We start from the raw sequence: 22,502 nt of genomic DNA, 5'->3' as shown, positions 1-22,502 counted from the left end.
TGCTGACCGGATGAGGAGCCTATAGAGGATGAGGAAGCGGAGTAGGAGGAGGAAGCAACAGGAGGCAAACTGAAGCACCCGGCAATCCTCGGTGGTGGAAGGACATGCACCAAACTGCTATCCGCCTCAGGCCCAGCCGCCACTGCATTTACCCAGTGTGCTGTTATGGAGATATAACGTCTCTGACCATGTTTACTGGTCCACGTATCCGTAGTGAGGTGCACCTTGACACAGATGGCGTTGCGCAGTGCACACCTGATTTTGTCCCCCAATTGGTTGTGCAGGGAAGGAATGGCACGCCTGGAAAAGTAGTGGCGGCTGGGCACCACGTACTGTGGGACAGCGACTGCCATAAGGCTTTTAAAACTCTCCGTCTCCACCAGACGGAATGACAGCATTTCAAAGGCCAGTAATTTTGAATTGCTGGCATTCAGGGCCAGGGATCGTGGGTGGGTAGGGGGGTACTTCATCTTCCGCTCCAGTGTTTGGGATATGGAGAGCTGAACGCTTCCGTGTGACATTGTGGAGATGCCTGGTGACCCAGGTGTTGGTGTTGCTGGCAGATCCTCTGTTTGTGGGGTGCCCGGTGGCACTGTCACTCCAGGGGTGGATGAAGAGGCCGAGACTGGAGCAGAACAGGAAGCAGGAGGAGCCAGAGACCTTTCTTGGCTTTTGAGGTGTCTACTCTACTGCAGCTCGTGCTTTGCACTTAGATGCCTGGTCATGCAGGTTATGCTCAGGTTGAGAATGTTTATGCCTCGCTTTAGGCTCTGATTGCACAGCGTGCAAACCACTCGTGTCTTGTGGTCAGCACATTGTCTGAAGAACTGCCATGCCAGAGAACTCCTTGGAGCTGGCTTTGGTGTGCTCAGTCCCTTGCTGCGGTGGGCAGTAGCAGGCGTACTGTCTAGGGGGCGGCTGCTCCGCTTTTGCACCCTGCACCCTCTTCTGCTGTGCTGGTGGCTCTGTGCGACCACCGCCTCTTCCTCCGAACTACACAGGTCACTCGCATGACCTTGATTCCATGTGGGGTCAAGAACCTCATCGTCCTCCACATCATCTTCCACCCAGTCTTCACCCCTGCCCTCCTTGTCGGTCTGCACACTTTCGAATGCCCCAGCAATTGGCACCTGTGTTTTGTCATCATCCGAGACATGCCGCGATGGTCCTCCCATGTACTCATCTTTAAAAATAAGTGGTTGGGCATCGGTGCACTCAATCTCTTTTACTTCTGGGGCAGGGCTAGGTGGATGGCCCAGGAAAACCCTGCTAACAGAGTCATCAAAAATCAGAAGAGACTGCTGCATGACTTGGGGCTCAGACTGCTTGGCTGATTTGCAAGGGGGAGAGGTGAAAGACTGATGGACATCAGCCACAGGTGCCAACTCTGATGTTTCAGCAGGAGACTGGGTGGGAGACAATGTAAAGGCACTGGAGGCACTTTCAGCAACCCAATCTACTATCGCCTGTACTTGTTCTGGCCTCACCATTCGTAGACCCACATTAGGCCGACCAAATACCGCTGAAGGTTCTGTCACCTACTCGCACCTGAGGAAGGTGTTTCACTTTTGCGTGTAGCTGGCACAGATCGACCACAACATCTCCCTGCAACAGGAGCTCCTCCAGCAGCACCACGACCGGTGCCAGATCTTTATTTTACGCTCTCCTTATATTTCTCAAATTTAGGATATTGCCTAAAATGGGTGTTTTTTTAATAGAATAGAACAACAGTTTCTAACGTGTGTATCTCACAATGACAGATGCAGCAAAGGCTGCAAAATTTTGTTTTTTGCCCTAAATGGGTGTTTTTTTTATATCAGAATAGCACAGCAGTATCTAAAGAGTGTATCTCACACGTACAGATCCAGACAAGGCCGCAAATTAAGATTTTGCCCAAAATGGGTGTTTATTTAATACCAGAATAGCACAGCATTAGTTAAAGGGTGTATCTCACAATGACAGATGCAGCAAAGGCTGCAAAATTAAGATTTTTGTCCTAAATGGGTGTTTTTTTTACTAGCAGAATAGAACAACAGTATCTAAAGGGTGTATCTCATATGTACAGATGCAGACAAGGCTGCAAAATTAAGATTTTTGCCCTAAATGTGTGTTTTTTTAATACCAGCAGCATATTTTTTAAAACCCAGAAAATTATAGCTGTATTTCTAGCTTAAATTGCACACTGACTAATGCTGCAAAGGCACCAGATGTAGGATAGTTCCAAAAATGGGTGTTTTTTTAAACCCAGATTATTATTGCAGTATTTCAAGCTTGGATTTCAATGTCACAAAAGCACATATGCAGTGCTAGTGCACTGAGCTTGCATAAAATGGCCGCCGCTGCCCCCCTAAGTAACAGACAGATAAAAGTTATTTTTCTCTGTCACTGGGCTCAGGGCAGGGTAAAAAGGATGTGCACTGCACCCACACAACTAAATGTATGTAGATCGCTGAGTTCAATTGCAGTTCTGATTAAAGTTTCTGTCCTATTCTCTCCCTCACAGCAGCAGCGTCCTCTCCCTACACTAGTAACAGCAGAGTGACGTGCAACGCTACGTGACTCCAGCTTATATAGAGGCTGGGTCACATGCTGCACTGGCCAATCACAGCCATGCCATTAGTAGGCATGGCTGTGATGGCTTCTATGGGCACAGAGTTAAACGCTTGTCTTGTTGATTGGCTGCTCTGCAAAAAAAGCGGCAATAAATCGACAAACACCGAACCCGAACCCAAACTTTTACTGAAATATTCGGGTCCGGGGTCCAAAAACCCTAAAGTTAGGTACGAACCCGAACTTTACAGTTCGGGTTCGCTCAACCCTACTCTTAACCACGTTTTGCTGGCTTTTGCAGCCCTCTAGCCTTTTCCATGACATTTTTACAGCCATTTTAGTGCTCAACGAACTCTAACTTTGGGTCCCGAACTCAAACTTTTTTGTGAAGTTCGGCCGAACCCGTCGAACCCGAACATCCAGGTGTCCGCTCAACTCTAATTACCTTGTGATGCTGAGACACCACACAATTCCCACCACTAAAAGAAAGCGCTGCCACTGTGTATATGTGCATACCCTGGTGTAGGTAAGTATTGATACCACCAGTTAGTGTTGTAATACTTAATCAGGGATGCAAACAGTTATATTTCCTCCATTGACTTTTTAACCTTTGCCAACCATACCTCATTCTCTAGAGTAGTATAAGCCTATGGCAGAGGTGGTCTTAAGTGGAGAGCAACCGTGATGAGGAAGACTGCTTGACAGCAAGCGTGGGTGAAGAGGAGCCTCCCTGCAGGTCTGCCAATTATAAGAAATATGACGTCCCTCTTGGAATTAGGGATAGTGTAAATCTTTGCAAGGACTGTACCTTTCCATCAGAGAAGATATGTTTACTGTGACTTTAAAGGGGTTGGCCCATCTTAAACATTGGGGGCATATCACTAGTCTGATAGGTGCGGGTCCTACCTCTGGAAAGGCCCTATGGGAGTGACGAAAATAGCCAGGCAGCGCACTGGGCTATTTTTGCGACTCCCATAGAAATGAATGAAGTGCGGCCGGGTTGTGTTCTACACATACTGTATGTGCGGCTTCCACCTCTGTAATATGACCCAGTGTACAAGATGAGCCAACCAATTTAAGATACTGCAATCACTAAAAATTAAATTCGGCTGCTTCTCAGTTATATTTGTTTTCAGGAAAACCGGGTGATAAGCATTATTGTAGGAACTGCCTGTCCGAGTGACAACCCCTGGGGGAGCAGTAATTGAGCCCATATTGGTTGTCATAGCTTTCTTCTAAAACAGTTTCAATGGGAAAAAACAGCTGAACACTGTAATACTGTACTTTTTTCTCTTTAGTGTGAATTTTTTTATTGCAGGAGCAATGAATAATTAATACATGCCTCTCATTATTTCAATTACAAGATAGACTGTGCTCGAGCCCCTACTTACACCATAGCCGTACCCTCAGACTTGAGTTAAACCCTGTAACTGACTTTCCTGAATACTTTCCTGTATCTGACTTTCCACAAAGCTGTCTCAGCTAGAAGGAAGCAAACTTTCTATTAATTTCCAATAGCATCTCCTTGCTGTAGATATAAATGAATGGTGTCTTCTTGTTTGTGTATACACAGTGCATTATCCTCACAGACAGAACTGTTGTGCACATTGGTCCGCTCCCCGTGGAGCACTTCCTGGCTCCATCTGTTCAGATGATTTATTTATTCACTGTACACGTGTTGAGGAGCATTTCAGCTAGAACACCAGTTGGGGAAGAAATTTCAATAAAAGTCTCTTATCGAAAAGCCTTGTGTTTATTTCTCACCTTGAGTCTCGAGAAACATCTCTCCCTGGTGTCTTATTTCCAACTTTGGCGTCTGCTGTTCTAAGAAACAATAAAATATAAAATTACACTTCAGATTGCACATAGATTCCTTGTCAGGACCATTATTTGTTTCAGTAAACCCTTTCTTCCCCTTTGAAGTCAATTGGGCTTGCTATAAAGAAACCTGTGCCTGTCAATTAAATTCAAGCTTAGCGGACAAAAGGTTTCTACAATGCTGGATTTTTTGCAAGTCATGCCACTATCCAACTCATTTTTATTGGATCACCGCTACTGGCCGTGACCAGTAGACCTAGCCTTACTTCCGCCCTGCTGATATCTGATGTAGGAGCAGATATCAGATGTCAGAATCTGTACATGTGGGCAGTTTCAGCAATAACACACAGCACAGGTTTCAACAGATTAAAAGTCCAAATCGGAAGCCAAAGTTAAGTCTTCATTTTGAGCAAAGCACAAACATAAAGAAAATAGGCACTGCCACTCTGACGTTAGACCTGCTACTATGCTGCTTGGACTGCAGTCAGGGGGGATATTAGTAGAAGAGGTTTTAGGTTCCTGCGCCGGTCGGGGTCACTCTTATCAGGCCAGGTGCTCCAACCATGCCGGAGGTAGAATAGTTTAGAGTACTCAGCTAGTTAATAGGGTGAAACTAGACCTCAATAACTGGCACTAGGTTACTATACCTAACCTCTTTGATGGTCTAATGTATCATCTCGGCAGGTACAAAGGATGCACCAGATACACATAAAGTTTTGAAACTACTTCAAATTTTGCATAGTTTTCTTTTTAAACAACACTAACAAAAGCTTAAGTTTTAGTGATTCCTCCATTTTGAGATGAACCTGCCTATCTGGGCACTAACTTACCATCAACATTAGATAACCTCTTGCACAACAAGCAGGTTTTGCAGCCTCAGGTTTTGAATGAGCTTCTCAGCCCTGTATTTATTCCCCCAGTAATAAAACTAGCAGGTAAACCCATGTTGCCTCAAGCTAGGGGAAAGTGTAGTACTGGAGTAGGGAGGGAATGGAAAGGCCCACTACCAACCTACCTGCCATTCCATAAAAAAGCCAGCCCATTAAACAATTTGAAAAAAGTGCCTCAGCAAACTACATTTTGCCGAAGCAACCCAGCTTTCCTAGATGCTTTTATCTCGCTCATCTAGGCATTCTGAGTGAGATTTATACCCCCCTCCAGTACTTTAGCAGACACTGTTTTACACAGGATATACTATTAAATATACTATTATACAATTAAATATCTTACATAAACTAAGGATAAGAAGCTGTGTGTGTCTGTAGAGGGAACATGTCCCCGTGATTACAGCAGCCTCTGCGCTGGTGTAGCTAGTGTGTATATACACTAGGTACTAACAGAGGAGTGTTAAAAGCAATGTGACGTGTCAGGATTATAGAAACTGTGGCCAGTTGTTTTTAGTGAATTAGAAAGAAGAGGTTTTAAGTAATTTTGAGACACTGTACACAAGAATAGATAAGAGTCTAAGGGGTGACACTTTAATTAGTGGACTTATCACTGTTCCTGTGCTGTCATCAAGATTTTTTTTGTCTGTCTGTACAGTATGCGTCCTGTGTCTCTCCAGCATGTGTTGTGCCTGTGCCTGAACAGCAAGTGGCAGCATATAGCAGACTAGCCTGAAAGATTATTGGAAAGAGTCAGTGGTCAGTGTGCAGGGGGTGGCTGTTGTAGGCTCTACAGCTGTAATAGACCCAATATAAACTTTGCATTATACTTACGGAGTGTGGTAGCCACCTATGAGAGCTGACTGGTCCAAGAACTGCAGAAAGACTTTGGACTGTAAAGTCTGTGTTAATTGCTGAGCTGAGAATATGGAATCATTACAACAGTGAATATACAGGATGTTTTCTGATTTGAAAGAATGTATACAGTCGTCCATGGAGTTATAAAAAGAAAATTTTTCTAAGCTGCAGGGGAGACTATTGCTGCTTCTTAGTCCTGAGGGGAGGACATTTTTAGTGAACGCCCGGAAGTTCTAGTCACCTCCAAAGTTTTCCTGGACCTCGGTGGGGCTGGACGCCTGTCAGCGGGACATCTAAATGTATCGTCCTATGAGTGGAACATTCCTACTACAGGTATCTATGTATTTACCAGCCCCACCTTTATCTACCAGCCCACTTTTTTGTTTTGTGTGAGCACCCGTCTTTTGTACCCCCTGATGAACCTAATGAGTGGGGGAAACGCATTGAGATGGCAGTGTACTTTTTTCAGGGCTAACTAGGGTAATCCAGGATAGGTATGAGGACAGGGGGTCACCACTAGAGATGTCCCGAATAGTTTGCCGGCGAATAGTTCCCGGCGAACATCGCTTGTTCGCGTTCGCCGCGGCGGGCGAACATATGCGATGTTCGGTCTGCCCCCTATTCGTCATCATTGAGTAAACTTTGACCCTGTACCTCACAGTCTGCTTTTTTTTTTTTTCCTGTGTAATCTAATTGCAGTTGCCGTGTGTGTCAGGCTCACAGCGTATACTGTGCCCACTTGCCCAGTGCCACCACTCATATCTGGTGTCACAATAGCTTGCATTTTAAAAACTTTTTTGTCTGTGAAATAATAGCAGTCAGTTTACTTCACGCGTGTGCGTTTCAGGGCCTGCCAGGGAACAGTGTCACACCAGTGCAACTCATATCTGGTGTAACAGTAGTGTACATTTAAAAAAAAATTTTAAATTTGACTGTGAAATAATAGCAGTCAGTTGCAAAACGAAGTAATGGCATGTCTGGCACACAGTGTTGGGGCAAGGGTCCATCTGACCACTGATACCTGGTCTGCAAAGCACGGTCAGGGCAGGTATATCACCTACACTGTGCATTGGGTAAACCTGCTGACGGCTGCCAAGCATGGAATGCGTGGCTCTGCAGAGGAGTTGGTGACACCGCCACGACTTGCAGGCAGGCCTACTGCCACCTCCTCTACTCCTCCTACTCCATCCTCTTCCATAACCTCCTCGGCTGAGTCCTCTTCTGCTGCGTCTTGCTCCACATCAACGGCCCCCCCCCCCAGCTCCCCAGGGGCTATTTCACATCCTGGATTCGGCAGTGTCACGCCGTCTTGGGGTTGACTTGCCTGAAAGCAGAGAGTCACACCGGACCAGCACTCCTGTCCGCCCTGAACGCACAGGTGGATCAGTGGCTGACTCCGCACCAACTGGAGATCGGCAAAGTGGTGTGTGACAACGGAAGCAATTTGTTGGCGGCATTGAATTTGGGCAAGTTGACACATGTGCCGTGCATAGCACATGTGTGTAATCTGATTGTACAACGCTTTGTGCATAAGTACCCAGGCTTACAGGATGTCCTCAAGCAGGCCAGGAAGGTGTGTGGCCATTTCAGGCGTTCCTACACGGCCATGGCGCACTTTTCAGACATCCAGCGGCGAAACAACATGCCAGTGAGGCGCTTGATTTGCGACAGCCTGACACGTTGGAATTCAACACTCCTAATGTTCGACCGCCTGCTCCAACAAGAAAAAGCCGTCAACGAGTATTTGTATGATCGGGGTGCTAGGACAGCCTCTGCGGAGCTGGGAATTTTTTTGCCACATTACTGGACGCTCATGCGCAATGCCTGTAGGCTCACGCGTCCTTTTGGGGAGGTGAAAAACCTAGTCAGTCGCAGCGAAGGCACCATCAGCGACATCATCCCATTTGTTTTATTCCTGGAGCGTGCCCTGCGAAGAGTGCTGGATCAGGCCGTAGATGAGCGTGAAGAGGAAGAGTTGTGGTCACCATCACCACCACCAGAAACAGCCTTATCAGCATCGCTTGCTGGACCTGCGGCGACGCCGGAAGAGGAGTGTGAGGAAGAGGGGTCAGAGGAGGAATGTGGCTTTGAGGAGGAGGAGGAAGACCTACCACAACAGGCATCCCAGGGTGCTCGTTGTCACCTATCTGGTACCCGTGGTGTTGTACGTGGCTGGGGGGAAGAACATACCTTCAGTGAGATCACTGAGGACGAGGAACGGGACATGAGTAGCTCGGCATCCAACCTTGTGCAAATGGGGTCTTTCATGCTGTCGTGCCTGTTGAGGGACCCTCGTATAAAAAGGCAGAAGGAGAACGACCTGTACTGGGTGTCCACGCTACTATGTTACCGAATTACCAGAAGTCGGAAAGGATGCAGCAGTTCCAAAATAAATTAAAAAGTATGCTTTACACAGCGTATAAGGGTGATGTCACAGCACAACGTGAATCTAACAGGGGAAGAGGGGAAGTAATCCTCCTCCTACCACGACCACGCCGGCAAGGACAGGACGCTTTACAGACGTGTTGTTGATGGAGGACATGCAGAGCTTTTTAAGTCCTACGCATCGCCACAGCCCTTCGGGGTCCCCCCTCAGAGAACGACTTGACCGACAGGTAGCAGACTACCTCGCCCTAACTGCAGAAATCGACACTCTGAGGAGCGATGAACCCCTTGACTACTGGGTGTGCAGGCTTGACCTGTGGCCTAAGCTATCCCAGTTTGCGATAGAACTTCTGGCCTGCCCCGCTTCAAGTGTCCTGTCAGAAAGGACCTTCAGTGCAGCAGGAGGTATTGTCACTGAGAAGAGAAGTCGCCTAGGTCAAAAAAGTCTAGATTACCTCACCTTTATTAAGATGAATGAGGGATGGATCCCAAAGGGACTGACAGTGGACGATGCATTCGACTAAAAAAGGCCTGGTGATGAGATGATCTGCCTTGGGCTAAAAATGGTCCACACGCTGCTGTATTTTATCTCTGAATGCAGGTTGACTTGCATGACTTATCCGCCACCAACTACGGTTCAAGCCGCAATGTTTTAGGGCACTTTCTGCCTGGGAAACAAACATAAATTTTTTCAGCGGCTGCAACAATACCTAATTTTTCTGGCCTCTGGTGCTGCACTGTGGCTTCAAAAACCAAACAAAAAAAAAGGCACATACATGTGTCAATTCCCCTTCGTGATCGTTACCTTGTTGTGGTGAAGGGGCTTGCGTATCACAATGAAGCGACCACCTCTATGAGTGTGTTGGCAATGGCAATGTTGGCACACCCCAGATGATAAGGTCGTTGCTTCATTGTGAACAGGCCAAAAGTGATCGGCTGGATAATTTTGCATAGAAAAAACATTAATTTTCTTTGTGATCATCTAAGGTGATTATTAAAGCCTACTAGGCCAACAATGGGTCCACACTGCAGAATCATTATTTTCTGGGTCACTTATCTGTCACTGAACTACCTCAGCACGACCATAGACTTTGAAAAACCCCCATCGCCTGCAATCTCCCAAACGTGCGCACGAGCACAGTCATCACTACACCAAGATTGACGCATAGAGAAATAAAATTTATGTCATGAGTGTGTCAACTATTGACAACTCTTTGCGGTTGTCTAAAATCGATGCCATATACACGTCCCCTGATAGGGGACGTAACAGGGATTAAACTGATAAGAATAGTACTACTTAACACGCCACTCATATCTGGTGGCACATTAGATTGCACGCGCAGTGCCCCAAATTTGAAGTAGGAGGACCAACCAAGAATCTTTTTCCATCTCCCAGTTCCTAAAATCGATTCCATATACACGTCCCCTGATAGGGGACGTAACAGGGATTAAACTGATAGGAATAGTACTACTTAACAGACCTTATAATAACGCAGAGAGAGGCAACGCAGAGAGAGGAGTCTGAAGAAGAGGAGTCAGAGGAGGAAGGTGGCTTTGAGGAGGTGGAAGACCAAACACAGCAGTCGTCCCAGGGGGCTTGTTGTCATCTTTCGGGGACCCTTGGTGTTGTACGAGGCTGGGTGGAGGAAGAGACCTTCAATGACATCAGTGAGGACAAGGAACGGGACATGTCTAGCTTGGTATCCAACCTTGTGCAAATGGGGAGTTTGCGGTTGTGCAAATGGACTGTTTGCGGTTGTTTGCGGTGCGTTAAACAGGGAGTTTGGTCTGTCACTGTGAAGCGGGCGTAACCGATACACTACATGATCGATACAACATCATACCTGATGTTTTAAAGCACGTTATTCCAAACAATTTAGGATTGTTAGGTGATTTATGCCTTTTATGGATTAAAACCCGACTCTGCGTCAACTACGTAATTTTCCATGGGAGTTTTGCCATGGATCCCCCTCCGGCATGCCACAGTCCAGGTGTTAGTCCCCTTGAAACAACTTTTCCATCACTATTGTGGCCACAAAGAGTCCCTGTGGGTTTTAAAATTCGCCTGCCCATTGAAGTCAATGGCGGTTCGCCCGTTTCGCCCGTTTGCGAACATTTGCGAAAATTCTCATTCGCCGTTCGTGAACGGAAAATTTTATGTTCGCGACATCGCTAGTCACCACCATTAGGTGATACCTCTGGGCTGAGGATCAATCAGGAATTTAATAGGGATAGTACTGTCCCAGGTACGATTGTTTTCCTCTTGTCTACTTAATCCTGGACCCTTTCCTATCCCATTTAGGGTTATATGTGCATCGTTTGACCGGTTAAGGTCATTTTAAGTATATTAATAAAAATCTATAGTTTTAAGTGTTCCTTAGTTTATTTTCATATTGTTTAATTGCTGAGCTGAGGATATGGAATCATTACAACAGTGAATATACAGGATGTTTTCTGATTTGAAAGAATGTATACAGTCGTCCATGGAGTTATAAAAAGTACATTTTTCTAAGCTGCAGGGGAGACTATTGCTGCTTCTTAGTCCTGAGGGGAGGACATTTTTTGTGGACTCCCGAAAGTTCTAATCACCCCCAGCAGTGACAGACATATGGTTTAGCTTCATCTGGACGTCACACATGGAAATTCTAACCTCAAGTAGAAGAAATGAAAATATTATACATTTTCCATATACTTAGGGGATGACTCATAGATGTAGAATAGGACGGGGGTCTGGTAGCACCTCAGCTATCACTGCTCAACTTTATCTCAAATATGTAAATGTAGGAGATACAGAAATCATAGCTTAAACGCTAAGCATTGACTGGATATAGAATAATATATGCCCCCATAGATACCACTCAGGCTACTTTCAAAATTGCGTTGTTAATTCTAGATCCGGCAGATGATCTCAATATCGGAATTAAACGGATCCGTTTTGATTTTGCACATCAGGATGCCTCCATTCTGTTAGGATGCAGTTGTGTGAAATCAAAACGGGAAAAAAACGGATCCGTCACTAAATACATTAAAAGTCAATGGGTAATGGCTACCGTTTTTAAGGCTCCTAAAAAAAACTGATCCATCACCATTTACTAAGGGTCCATTCAGACGTCCGTAGAATGGGTCCGAATCCGTTCCACAATTATGCTGAACGGGTGCGGACCCATTCATTTTCAATGGGGCCAGAAAAGATGCGGACAGCACACAGTGTGCTGTCCGCATCCGCATTTCCGGTCCGTGGCTCTGCAAAAAAATAGAGCTGCAGCTGCGGACAAGAATAGGAATCCTCTATTAAGTGCTGGCGATGTGCGGCGATGTGCGGACCGCAAAACACTATGGACGTCTGAATGGACCCTTATATTGTTTTTAGTGCAGCAAATTTGTCTCCAGTCACAAAATGGAATGCTGTCGGAATGGAAGAAGACATCCTGATGCATCCTGAAGGGATCTATTGCCATTCAGAATGCATGAGGACTAAAAGGAAAGGATTTTTTTTCCGGTATTGAGATCCTCTGCCGGATCTCAATACCGGAAAACAACAACGCAAGTGTGAAAGTAACCTAAGAAGGGAGGGGATATGATGGTGCAATTGACATCCATTATTAAGAAGAAGGAAGCATGTCCAGACTGTTATTATAGGGCCAGTTAACCCCATTCTACTAGGGATAGCTGGTGTTGGGGTCGGCAGTGAACTGTGCGGGATCTCTGACACACAACAGCATGACATAGGGATTACAGGGTGGGCCAGACCAGGGGTTAGGGAGAGCCTAAGCTTCTTTTTCAAACTGCTCATTTTCCGTACAGTTGCGCTGGAGTCTTTGAAATTGGCTTGTTGGTATATTAACCTACCATCTAGGCAAATGGCAACTGGACTGTTTCTTGCAACAAATTTATTGTTAGAGTTCAGCGGACACCTGGGTGTTCGGGTTCGGCCGAACTTGAAAAAAAAGTTCGGGTTCGGGACCCGAACTTGACCCCGAACCCGAACCCAATTGAAGTCAATGGGGACCCGAAATTTTGGCCACTAAAATGGCTCTAAAATAGCCCTGGAAAGAGCTAGAGGGCTGCAAAAGGCAGCAAAATGTGCTTAAGAGCATGGCAAATGCTCTGCAAACAAAGGTGGATAGGGAAATGAATAAAAAAAACATAAAAGACCTTAAAAAATAAAAATTAGGAATGATGTAGGAGGAAGAGGTTGAGGAGGCGGTGAATGGGTGGACGTGGCGGTATATGCTCACGTGGCGGTCTAGGTGGAAGCGGCGGCGAAGGAGGAATAGGTAGCCAACACAGATGTGTGTTATTTAGCATTTTTACATAGGGGTATCCCCCCAAATATTGGGACATATAAAAAAAAAAAAGTGCACTTGAGTACAAGGATGGATGGTTGAGGCTGTTAGAACTGTTTATTATGCACAAGGTACAGACAAGTCCTGAGGGATCCAAGCCTGGTTCATTTTAATGAACGTGAGCTTGTCCACGTTGGCTGTGGACAGGCGGCTGCGTCTCTCTGTAATGACGCCTCCTGCAGTGCTAAATACACGTTCAGAGAGTACACTGGCTGCAGGGCAGGCCAGCACCTCCAAGGCATACAGGGCAAGCTCTGGCCATGTGGACAATTTGGAGACCCAGAAGTTGAATGGGGCAGACCCATCAGTCAGTATGTGTAGGCGTGTGCGCAGGTACTGTTCCACCATGTAGTTCAAATGCTGCCTCCTGCTAACACGCTCCATATCAGCAGTTGGGGCCGGTTGTTGCGGCGAGGTGACAAAGCTTTTCCACATGTCGGCCATGCTAACCCTGCCTTCTGAGATGCTGGCGCTGACACAGCTGCGTTGGCGACCTCTTCCTCCTCCCCTGCCTTCACCTTGTGCTTCCACTTGTCCCCCGGCGTCAGTCGGGAATGCTCTCTGATTCTGCAGTGGTGTCTGAATCAGTGTGTATATATACTCATAAGCAATTCCTACTTTGCTCTTGCTATATATGCTGTGAACCGTAAATAGTAATGCCTTCTAGTGCAATTTTAGTTTTTTTCTAGTGTAATGCTTTAGTTTAAATGTCAGTTCTTGTTCCTCTGTCCATGGCATCTAGGATTGCTCCAAACAACATTCCATTGTATTGTACATTGTATTACATTGCATTGTACAGTGACAATAAATTCATCTTATCTTATCTCTCAGGAGCGCATCTACCAGCATGCGCCTGTAGTCGCGCATCTTCCGATCACGCTCCAGTGAGGGAATTAAGAACGGCACATTGTCTTTGTAACGGGGATCCAGCAGGGTGGCCACCCAGTAGTCGGCACACGTTAAAATTAGTGATGAGCGGGAGGTGCCATATTCAATTTCGCGATATTTCGCGAATATTCGATTGAATATTCGTATTATATTCGTCAAAATCGAATATTCATAATTATTTCATTTATCGCGAATAATATGCGATTAAATTAATCGTGCGATTTTTATTTTATTTTTTATAGATTTTATTTCCCCTGTATAACGTTCATGTACATCGTTCCTATGACTATGGCTAGGCTAATATGTGTATTTTACGAATATTCTTAATATTGCTCTAACTTCGTCTTTTAGAATATTCGTAATATTCTAAAAGACGAAGTTAGAGCAATATTACGAATATTCGTAAAATACACATATAGACTGTAATTTAGCTAATATAGTGCTATAATCTTTTTTTTTTGTTAATTTTTTTTTGCCTCTTCTGAACTTCAGTTTTGGAAAATATATACACTATTAAAAATATCACTATAGCACTATATTAGCTAAATTGCAGTCTATATGTGTATTTTACGAATTTTCGTAATATTGCTCTAACTTCATCTTTTAGAATATAACGAATATTCTAAAAGACGAAGTTAGAGCAATATTACGAATATTCGTAAAATACACATATAGACTGCAATTTAGCTAATATAGTGCCTTAATCTTTTTTTTTTTTTTTTGTCTAATTTTTTTTGCCTCTTCTGAACTTCAGTTTTGGAAAATATATACACTATTAAAAAAACTACTATAGCACTATATTAGCTAAATTGCAGTCTATATGTGTATTTTACGAATATTCGTAATATTGCTCTAACTTCGTCTTTTAGAATATTCGTTATATTCTAAAAGACGAAGTTAGAGCAATATTACGAATATATTACTGCTATATTCCATATTAGGCTAGAATTAACGAATATGGAATATAGCAGTACTAACTACTAAGTTGAAATCGCCATGCGATTACTTCGAGTTATATTAATCGCATTGTGATTTTAACTTACTGCTGCTGGGTCTCAACTAAACCAGGTCCAAGTTGAAATCGCAATGCGATTAATTCAAGTTATAATAATCGAATTGCGATTTCAACTTAGCACTGCTATATTCCATATTAGGCTAACTAATATGGAATATAGCAGTGCTAAGTTGAAATCGCAATTCGATTGATTCAAGTTATAATAATCGAATTGCGATTTCAACTTGGACCTGGATTACTATGGTTGGCTTGGTAGAATTAGCGAATATGACGAATGTATTCGTCATATTCCACATAAACGAAGATAATGAAGTATTCTCCATCTTCGTTTTAGCTCCATATTCATCAACTTCGCTAATTCTAGCAATCATATAGGAAAGTTTACTATAGAGACAGCTAAGTTTAATTCGCTATGCGATTATATTACTTTGCTTTTTTTTTATAAATAGAATAATAATAATAATTATCAGGTATTATAATTATTCTATTTATTTTAAAAAAAGCAAAGTAATATAATCGCATAACGAATTAAACTTAGCTGTCTCTATAGTAAACTTTCCTATATGATTGCTAGAATTAGCGAAGTTGATTAATATGGAGCTAAAACGAAGATGGAGAATACTTCGTTATCTTCGTTTTGTGGAATATGACGAATACATTCGGCATATTCTCTAATTCTACCAAGCCAACCATAGTAAACCAGGTCAAGTTGAAATCGCAATTCGATTATTAGAACTTGAATTAATCGAATTGCGATTTCAAAGTAATTCTCAAATCCGACAGTACATTCTAGTATATGGAGACGTTCCCATGGTGATGGGGACGCTCCATGAGCACGGAAGTCGGCAGAAGCGGCAACGGGCACTGACTTGAGCAACCAGGAATCCTAAGGACAGGTAAGAACAACTTTAGAGAAGTGGGAAAGAAAAAAAATAAAAAAAAAACCAAAAAAAACGAATATTCGATTTTGCGAATATATAGAACTATATTCTAAATATTTGCGAAATCTCGAAGTTACGATATTCGAGAAAAAAATTTGCAATTCGAATATTCGCGCTCAACACTAGTTAAAATGTGGGCAACTCTGCAGTCGTTGCGCAGGCACTGGAGCATGTAGTCGCTCATGTGTGCCAGGCTGCCCAGAGGTAAGGACAAGCTGTCCTCTGTGGGAGGCGTATGGTCTGCGTCCTCCGTATCCCCCCAGCCACGCACTAGTGATGGGCCCGAGCTGCGTTGGGTGCCACCCCACTGTGAACATGCTTCATCCCCATCCTCCTCCTCATCCTCCTCCTCCTCGTCCTCCAGTAGTGGGCCCTGGCTGGCCAAATTTGTACCTGGCCTCTGCTGTTGCAAAAAACCTCCCTCTGAGCAACTTCTAAAACACTGGCCTGAAAGTGTTAGAGATGACCCTTTTTCCTCCTCCTCGTCCTGGGCCACATCCTCTTCTATCATCGCCCTAAGTGTTTTCTCAAGGAGACATAGAAGTGGTATTGTAACGCTGATAACGGCGTCATCGCCACTGGCCATGTTGATGGAGTACTCGAAACAGCACAACAGGGCACACAGGTCTCGCATGGAGGCCCAGTCATTGGTGGTGAAGTGGTGCTGTTCCGCAGTGCGACTCACCCGTGCGTGCTGCAGCTGAAACTCCACTATGGCCTGCTGCTGCTCGCGCAGTCTCTCCAGCATGTGCAAGGTGGAGTTCCACCTGGTGGGCACGTCGCATATTAGACGGTGAGCGGGAAGGCAGAAGTTACGCTGTAGAGCAGACAGCCGAGCAGCGTCAGGATTAAGAAGGGCGCACAGACGGGGTGAGGGTCTGCTGCAAAGCTGACTTTCTAAAACATTAGAGGCGAGTGCCTGCTACTGATCTGAGCATCGAAAAAATTATGGCCTAGTGCCAGCTGCTGAGCTGACCATTGAAAAAATTATGGGCGAGGGCCTGCAGGTGAGCTGACCCTCTAAAACATTATATGCAAGGGCCTGCAGGTCAGCTGACCCTCTAAAAGATTGTAGGTGAGGGCCTGCTGGTGTACTGACCCTCTAAAACATTACATGCAACAGCCTGCAGGTGAGCTGACCCTCTAAAAGAGGCATCCTCAAACTGCGGCCCTCCAGCTGTTGCAAAACTACAACTCCCAGCATGCCCGAACAGCCTACAGGTATCAGCCTACAGCAGGGCATTGTGGAAGTTGTAGTTTTATAACAGCTGGAGGGCCGCAGTTTAAGGATGCCTGCTCTAAAAGATTGTAGGTAAGGGCCTGCAGGTGAGTTGACCCTCTAAAACATATGCGAGGGCCTGCAGATGAGCTAACCCGCTAAAAGATTGTAGGAGAGGGCCTGCTGGTGAGCTGACCCTCTAAAACATTACATGCAAGAGGCTGCAGGTAAGCTGACCCTCTAAAAGATTGTAGGTGAGGGCCTGCTGGTGAGCTGAACCTCGAAAACATATGCAAGGGCCCGCAGGTGAGCTGACCCTATAAAAGATTGTAGGTGAGGGCCTGCAGGTGAGCTGACCCTGTAAAAGACTGTAGGTGAGTGCCTCTAGGTGAGCTGACCCTCTAAAACATTATATGTGAGGGCCTGCAGGTGAGCTGACCCTCTAAAAGATTGTAGGTGAGGGCCTGCTGGTGTACTGACCCTCTAAAACATTATATGTAAGGGCCTGCAGGTGAGCTGACTCTCTAAAAGATTGTAGGTTAGGGCCTGTTTGTGAGTTGACCCTCTAAAACATTATACGCGAGGGCCTACAGGTGAGCTGACCCTGTTAAAGATTGTAGGTGAGGGCCTGCTGGTGAGCTGACCCTCTAAAACATTATATGCGAGGGCCTGCAGGTGAGCTGACCCTCTAAAAGACTGTAGGAGAGGGCCTGCTGGTGAGCTGACCTTCTAAAACAATATATGTGAGGGTCTGCAGGTGAGCTGACCCTCTAAAAGATTGTAGATGAGGGCCTGCAGGTGAGCTGACTCTCTAAAAGATTGTAGGTTAGGGCCTGTTTGTGAGTTGACCCTCTAAACATTATACGTGAGGGCCTACAGGTGAGCTGACCCTGTAAAAGATTGTAGGTGAGGGCCTGCTCGTAAGCTGACCCTCTAAAACATTATATGCGAGGGCCTGCAGGTGAGCTGACCCTCTAAAAGACTGTAGGAGAGGGCCTGCTGGTGAGCTGACCCTCTAAAACATTTTATGCGAGGGCCTGCAGGTGAGCTGACCCTCTAAAAGATTGTAGGTGAGGGCCTGCTGGTGAGCTAACCCTCTAAAACATTATATGCGAGAGCCTGCAGGTGAGCTGACCCTCTAAAAGATTGTAGGTGAGGGCCTGCTGGTGAGCTGACCCTCTAAAACATTACATGCAAGGGCTTGCTGGTGAGCTGACCCTCTAAAAGATTGTAGGTGAGGGCCTGCTGGTGAGCTGACCCTCTAAAACATTAGGAGCGAGGGCAGACTGGCAGACTAATAATCATTGATATGATGGAAAAGGAGGTGGAGGAGGACAAGAAAAGGAAGCTTGAACCATATACCCTTTTTTGTGGTGGAAGGAGTGCCTGGGAATACAGTGTATTCCGTACATTATAAAAAACACATTTAAAGTGGCTTTATATTCAGCCGCTTTCCTCAACCTGTCAGCATTTTCAGTTGACAGGCAGATGCGCTTATAAGTTATTATGCGCCGAGCAGCACTACATTCTCGTTCTTACAAAACACTGGAGGCAGGGCAGGCCAGCACCTCCAAGGCATAGAGCGCCAGTTCGTGCCACATGTCCAGCTTGGACACCCATTAGTTGTAAGGCACAGAGGGATCATTAAAGGACGCTGACACGGTCTGCTATGTACTGCTTCACCATCTTCCAAAACTTTTCTCTCCTTGTGACACTAGGCTGCGCATTAAGGTGAGGGTGTTGGCGGGGTGTCATGAAACTGTCCTAGGCCTTGGAGAGTGTTTCCTTGCCTCTGTTGGAACTGCTGTGTGTTCCCCTTGTCTCCCCTCCTCGGTTGCCCAAGGAACTACGTACTCTGCTGCCAGCGTTGTCAGATGGAAATTTTTGGAGCAATTTTTCCACAAGGACCTTCTGGTATTGCACCATTTTGCTCGTCCTCTCCACCACAGGAATGAGAGATGAGAAGTTCTTTGTAAAGGGGGTCGAGAAGGGTGAACAACCAGTAATCAGTGTTATCCAAAATGCGTAAAACAGCTGGGTCACAGGAAAGGCAGCCTGACATAAAGTCAGCCATGTGTGTCAGAGTCCCAACAGGCAAGACTTTGCTGTCATCATCAGGAGGATGACTCTCAATCTCCTCTTCCTCTTCTGCCCATCCACGCTGAACAGATGGACTTAAACTTACATGGGTACTACCCTCTGTAGCGGAGGCAACCCTCTCCTGCTCCTCCTCCTCCTCATCATCCAATTTGCGCTGAGAAAACAAACTGAGGGTGGTCTGGCTATCACCTGTGTAATGTCTTCCCCCATTTCCACCTCTTCCACATGCAAAGCGTCCGCCTTAATTGTGAGCAGCGAGCGTTTGAGTAGACACAGAAGTGGGATGGTGACACTAATAATAGCGTTATCGCCGCTCACCATCTGTGTTGATTCCTCAAAGTTTCTTAAAACCTCACAGAGGTCAGACATCCATGCCCACTCCTCGCTTGTGAAGAGCGGAAGCTGACTGGAAAGGCAACGACCATGTTGCAGCTGGTATTCCACTACTGCCTTCTGCTGCTCACAAAGCCTGGCCAACATGTGGAACGTCGAGTTCCAGTGCGTGCTCACGTCGCACAACAGTCGGTGAGCTGGCAATTGTAAGCGCTGCTGCAGTGTTTACAGACCGGCAGAAGCTAGCAGCAGGCACAGTTTCAACGCGCGCAGGGTGCACAATCAGCATCACGGACACTTCCCTGCCCCTTACTGCTCGCCTTCTTCATATTAAATGTTATATATGCTTGAAAGTATGTCACACGTACAGTAGCGTAGGATTTGTAAGTGTATGCGCCCCAAAAAATTAAAAAAGGTATTTGGGATGTGGAAACGTCACACAGAAGATATACTGCAAATAATGTCGCTGATGTCAGCAGAAGCTAATATAATATTACAGGGAATGTCACAGGAATTTGGGATGCGCACACGTCACACAGGAGAAATACTGCAGATAATGTCGCTGATGTCAGCAGCGGCTAATATATAATTACAGGGAATGTCACAGGTATTTGGGATGCGCACACGTTACACAAAAGAAATGCAGCAGATAATGTCGCTGATGTCAGCATTGGCTAATAAACAATTACAGGGAATGTCACAGGTATTTGGGATGCACACACGTTACACAGGAGAAATACCGCAGATAATGTTGCTGATTTCAGCAGCAGCTAATATATAATTACAGGGAATGTTACAGGTATTTGGGATGCGCACACGTCACATAGGAGAAATACAGCAGATAATGTTGCTGATGTCAGCAGCGGCTAATAAAAAATTACAGGTAATGTCACAGGAATTTGGGATGTGCACACGTCACACAGGAGAAATACTGCAGATAATATCGCGGATGTCAGCAGCAGTTAATATAAAATTACAGGGAATGTCACAGGTATTTGGGATGTGGAAACGTTACACAGGAGATGTACCCCAGGTAATGTCACTGTCCACAGAGGACACCGTCTACGGAAAAAGTACACTGGATGTCAGATATTTTTGGGATGCGCACAGGTTACACAGGAGATGTAACACAGATAATGTTGCTGTCTGCAGCGGCCTAACTGTTGCATGCTATTTAGCGCAGGATGCGCTAAAAATAGATATTGCTGCCTTACACAATAGTCCTTAAAAGGACTTTTGGGTCTGTAAAGTTTTAGCAATTTACCTCAGCTTGCGCTAAGAATATATATTGCTGCTGCCACACAGAACAATAGTCCTTAAAAGGACTTTTGGGTCTCTGACAAGATTTTCAACTTCCAAAAAAAAACAATTTCTCTCCCTACACTATCTTTCCCTTCCTCAGCACAGCTCTCTCTAACACTGAGCCGAACACGTGTCATCGGGTGTTATGTATCACCCGATGACGCGTTCCGGCCAGCCAATCACTGCAATGCCAGTAACCAACATGGCTATGGCATTACAGTGAAGGGCAGTACTTACCTGCACGTTTATTGGCTGCCTAGCAGACAAAAAGCGTGCGGGGAGGGGACTCGAGCATGCTCGATCAACACTAAAGAGGACCTTTCATCAGTTTTGCAAAAGTCTAATTAGGGTGTTATCTTATAGGGCGGCCCCCATGGATGCGATGACAGTTTTTTTTTTTTAAAAGACCCCCCCATTTGTCCGCTGTGGCCCTCCGTTGATTTTGGCGCCTTGTATTATAATGAGGAGTATCGGAACAAAGAGGAGGAGACTGAATCTTTCTCTGTGGGCGTCTCCTTCTCCCTGGCTGTAGTGCTGTCCAATCGCAGTGCAGAGCGTCACAGCCAGGGAGTTTTTTTCTCCCTGGCTTTGACGTTCTGCGCTGCGATTGGGAAGCGCTACAGCCACAAAGAAGGAGATGTCCATTGAGAAACCCTGGTGTCTCCTCCTCCCTGTTCCGATTCTAGTAATAAGCATACTGAGCAGGGAAAATACCAGAGGGCACAGCGGGCGAACGGAGCTGCGCCCAGGAATACTAGTAAGCACTATAGGATCCCTGCTTTATGCCCTACCTAACGTGCTACTTGTCTTATAAAGTCTGGACCCATAAAAGGTCCTCTTTAAAAGGTTTTCCGAGATTTAAATACTGATGACCTATCCTCTGGATAGGTCATCAGTATCTGATCGGTGGGGGTCCAACACCCGAGACCCCTGCCAATCAGTTATTTGAGAAGGCATTGGCACTCCTGTAAGTGCCACAGCCTTCTCTGTGCTTAACAAGCAGAGTGCCATACATTGTCGAGCGGCTGTTCCTGGCATCACAGCTCAGCCCCATTCTATAGGGCTGAGCTGCACCTAGGTCATGTGACCGATAAACGTGTCATCACTCGGCCTAGGGAATGCTGCAAGAAGGCTAAGGCGCTACTGTTCTCAAACAGCTGATTGTGGGGGTCCTGGGAATCAGACCCCCACTGATCTGATACTGAGGATAGGTCATCAGTATTTAAGTCTTGTAAAACCCCTTTAATTCTCAGGATCAATGGAGAGTCCCACAGGTCAGACCCTCAACAATTGTAAAGTGATGACATATCCTAGTGATTTGCTATCACTTTATAAGATAGAAAAACCTCTTTCACGGGGCTATGTGGACTCAACCTGAGGTTACTGGTTCTTAATTTTTTTCATATTTCTTTCCTGTCTCTGTAGGATTTTGTAACGGGGCTTTCTACACTGCTGAGAGGGACAATTCAAGAAAAACTCAACTGGGCATTTAATTTATATGATATTAATAAAGATGGCTATATCACTAAAGAGGTAAGGCCCATTCTTATACGGCATATACAAATCAATTTAATGACAGTTTAATCTTCCAATGAAAATGTTAACAAACTCAAGGATTTATGATGAATTATGAAAGTATTTGGATTGAAAAACAATAAAAAAAAGCAGCAAAAAAGAAAATCAGCCATCACAGAAAATACAAAACAGGTCATGATCTTATGAAGGGGCCTATTAGAGTGTAGATGTCATGTTATTACACTTCCTGGCTGAACTTGATGTACCTATGTCTTTTTTCAACCGTACTAACTAAAAAAATAATAATCCAGGCCCCTCTTGAACTCTTTTAGTGAACTCACCATCACC

At 45.3% G+C, this 22,502-nt stretch overlaps 1 protein-coding gene across 2 annotated transcripts in view; it reads left to right on the top strand.

Annotated features, from left to right (window-relative positions):
* The window catches only part of KCNIP4 (potassium voltage-gated channel interacting protein 4), a 469,961-nt gene that overhangs the window by 436,963 nt on the left and 10,496 nt on the right, over positions 1-22,502 (top strand). For both annotated transcript variants that reach the window (XM_044294254.1, XM_044294263.1), the window contains one exon: positions 22,065-22,172. In XM_044294254.1, the coding sequence (XP_044150189.1) occupies positions 22,065-22,172 (108 nt within the window). The remainder of the gene's footprint in view (positions 1-22,064; positions 22,173-22,502) is intronic.

The sequence above is a fragment of the Bufo gargarizans genome, chromosome 1, assembly GCF_014858855.1.
Source record: "Bufo gargarizans isolate SCDJY-AF-19 chromosome 1, ASM1485885v1, whole genome shotgun sequence".
NCBI classification, from domain to species: Eukaryota; Metazoa; Chordata; class Amphibia; order Anura; family Bufonidae; genus Bufo; species Bufo gargarizans.
The sequence above is the reverse complement of the archived record's forward strand: the minus strand, read 5'-3'. Positions and strand labels throughout refer to the sequence as shown.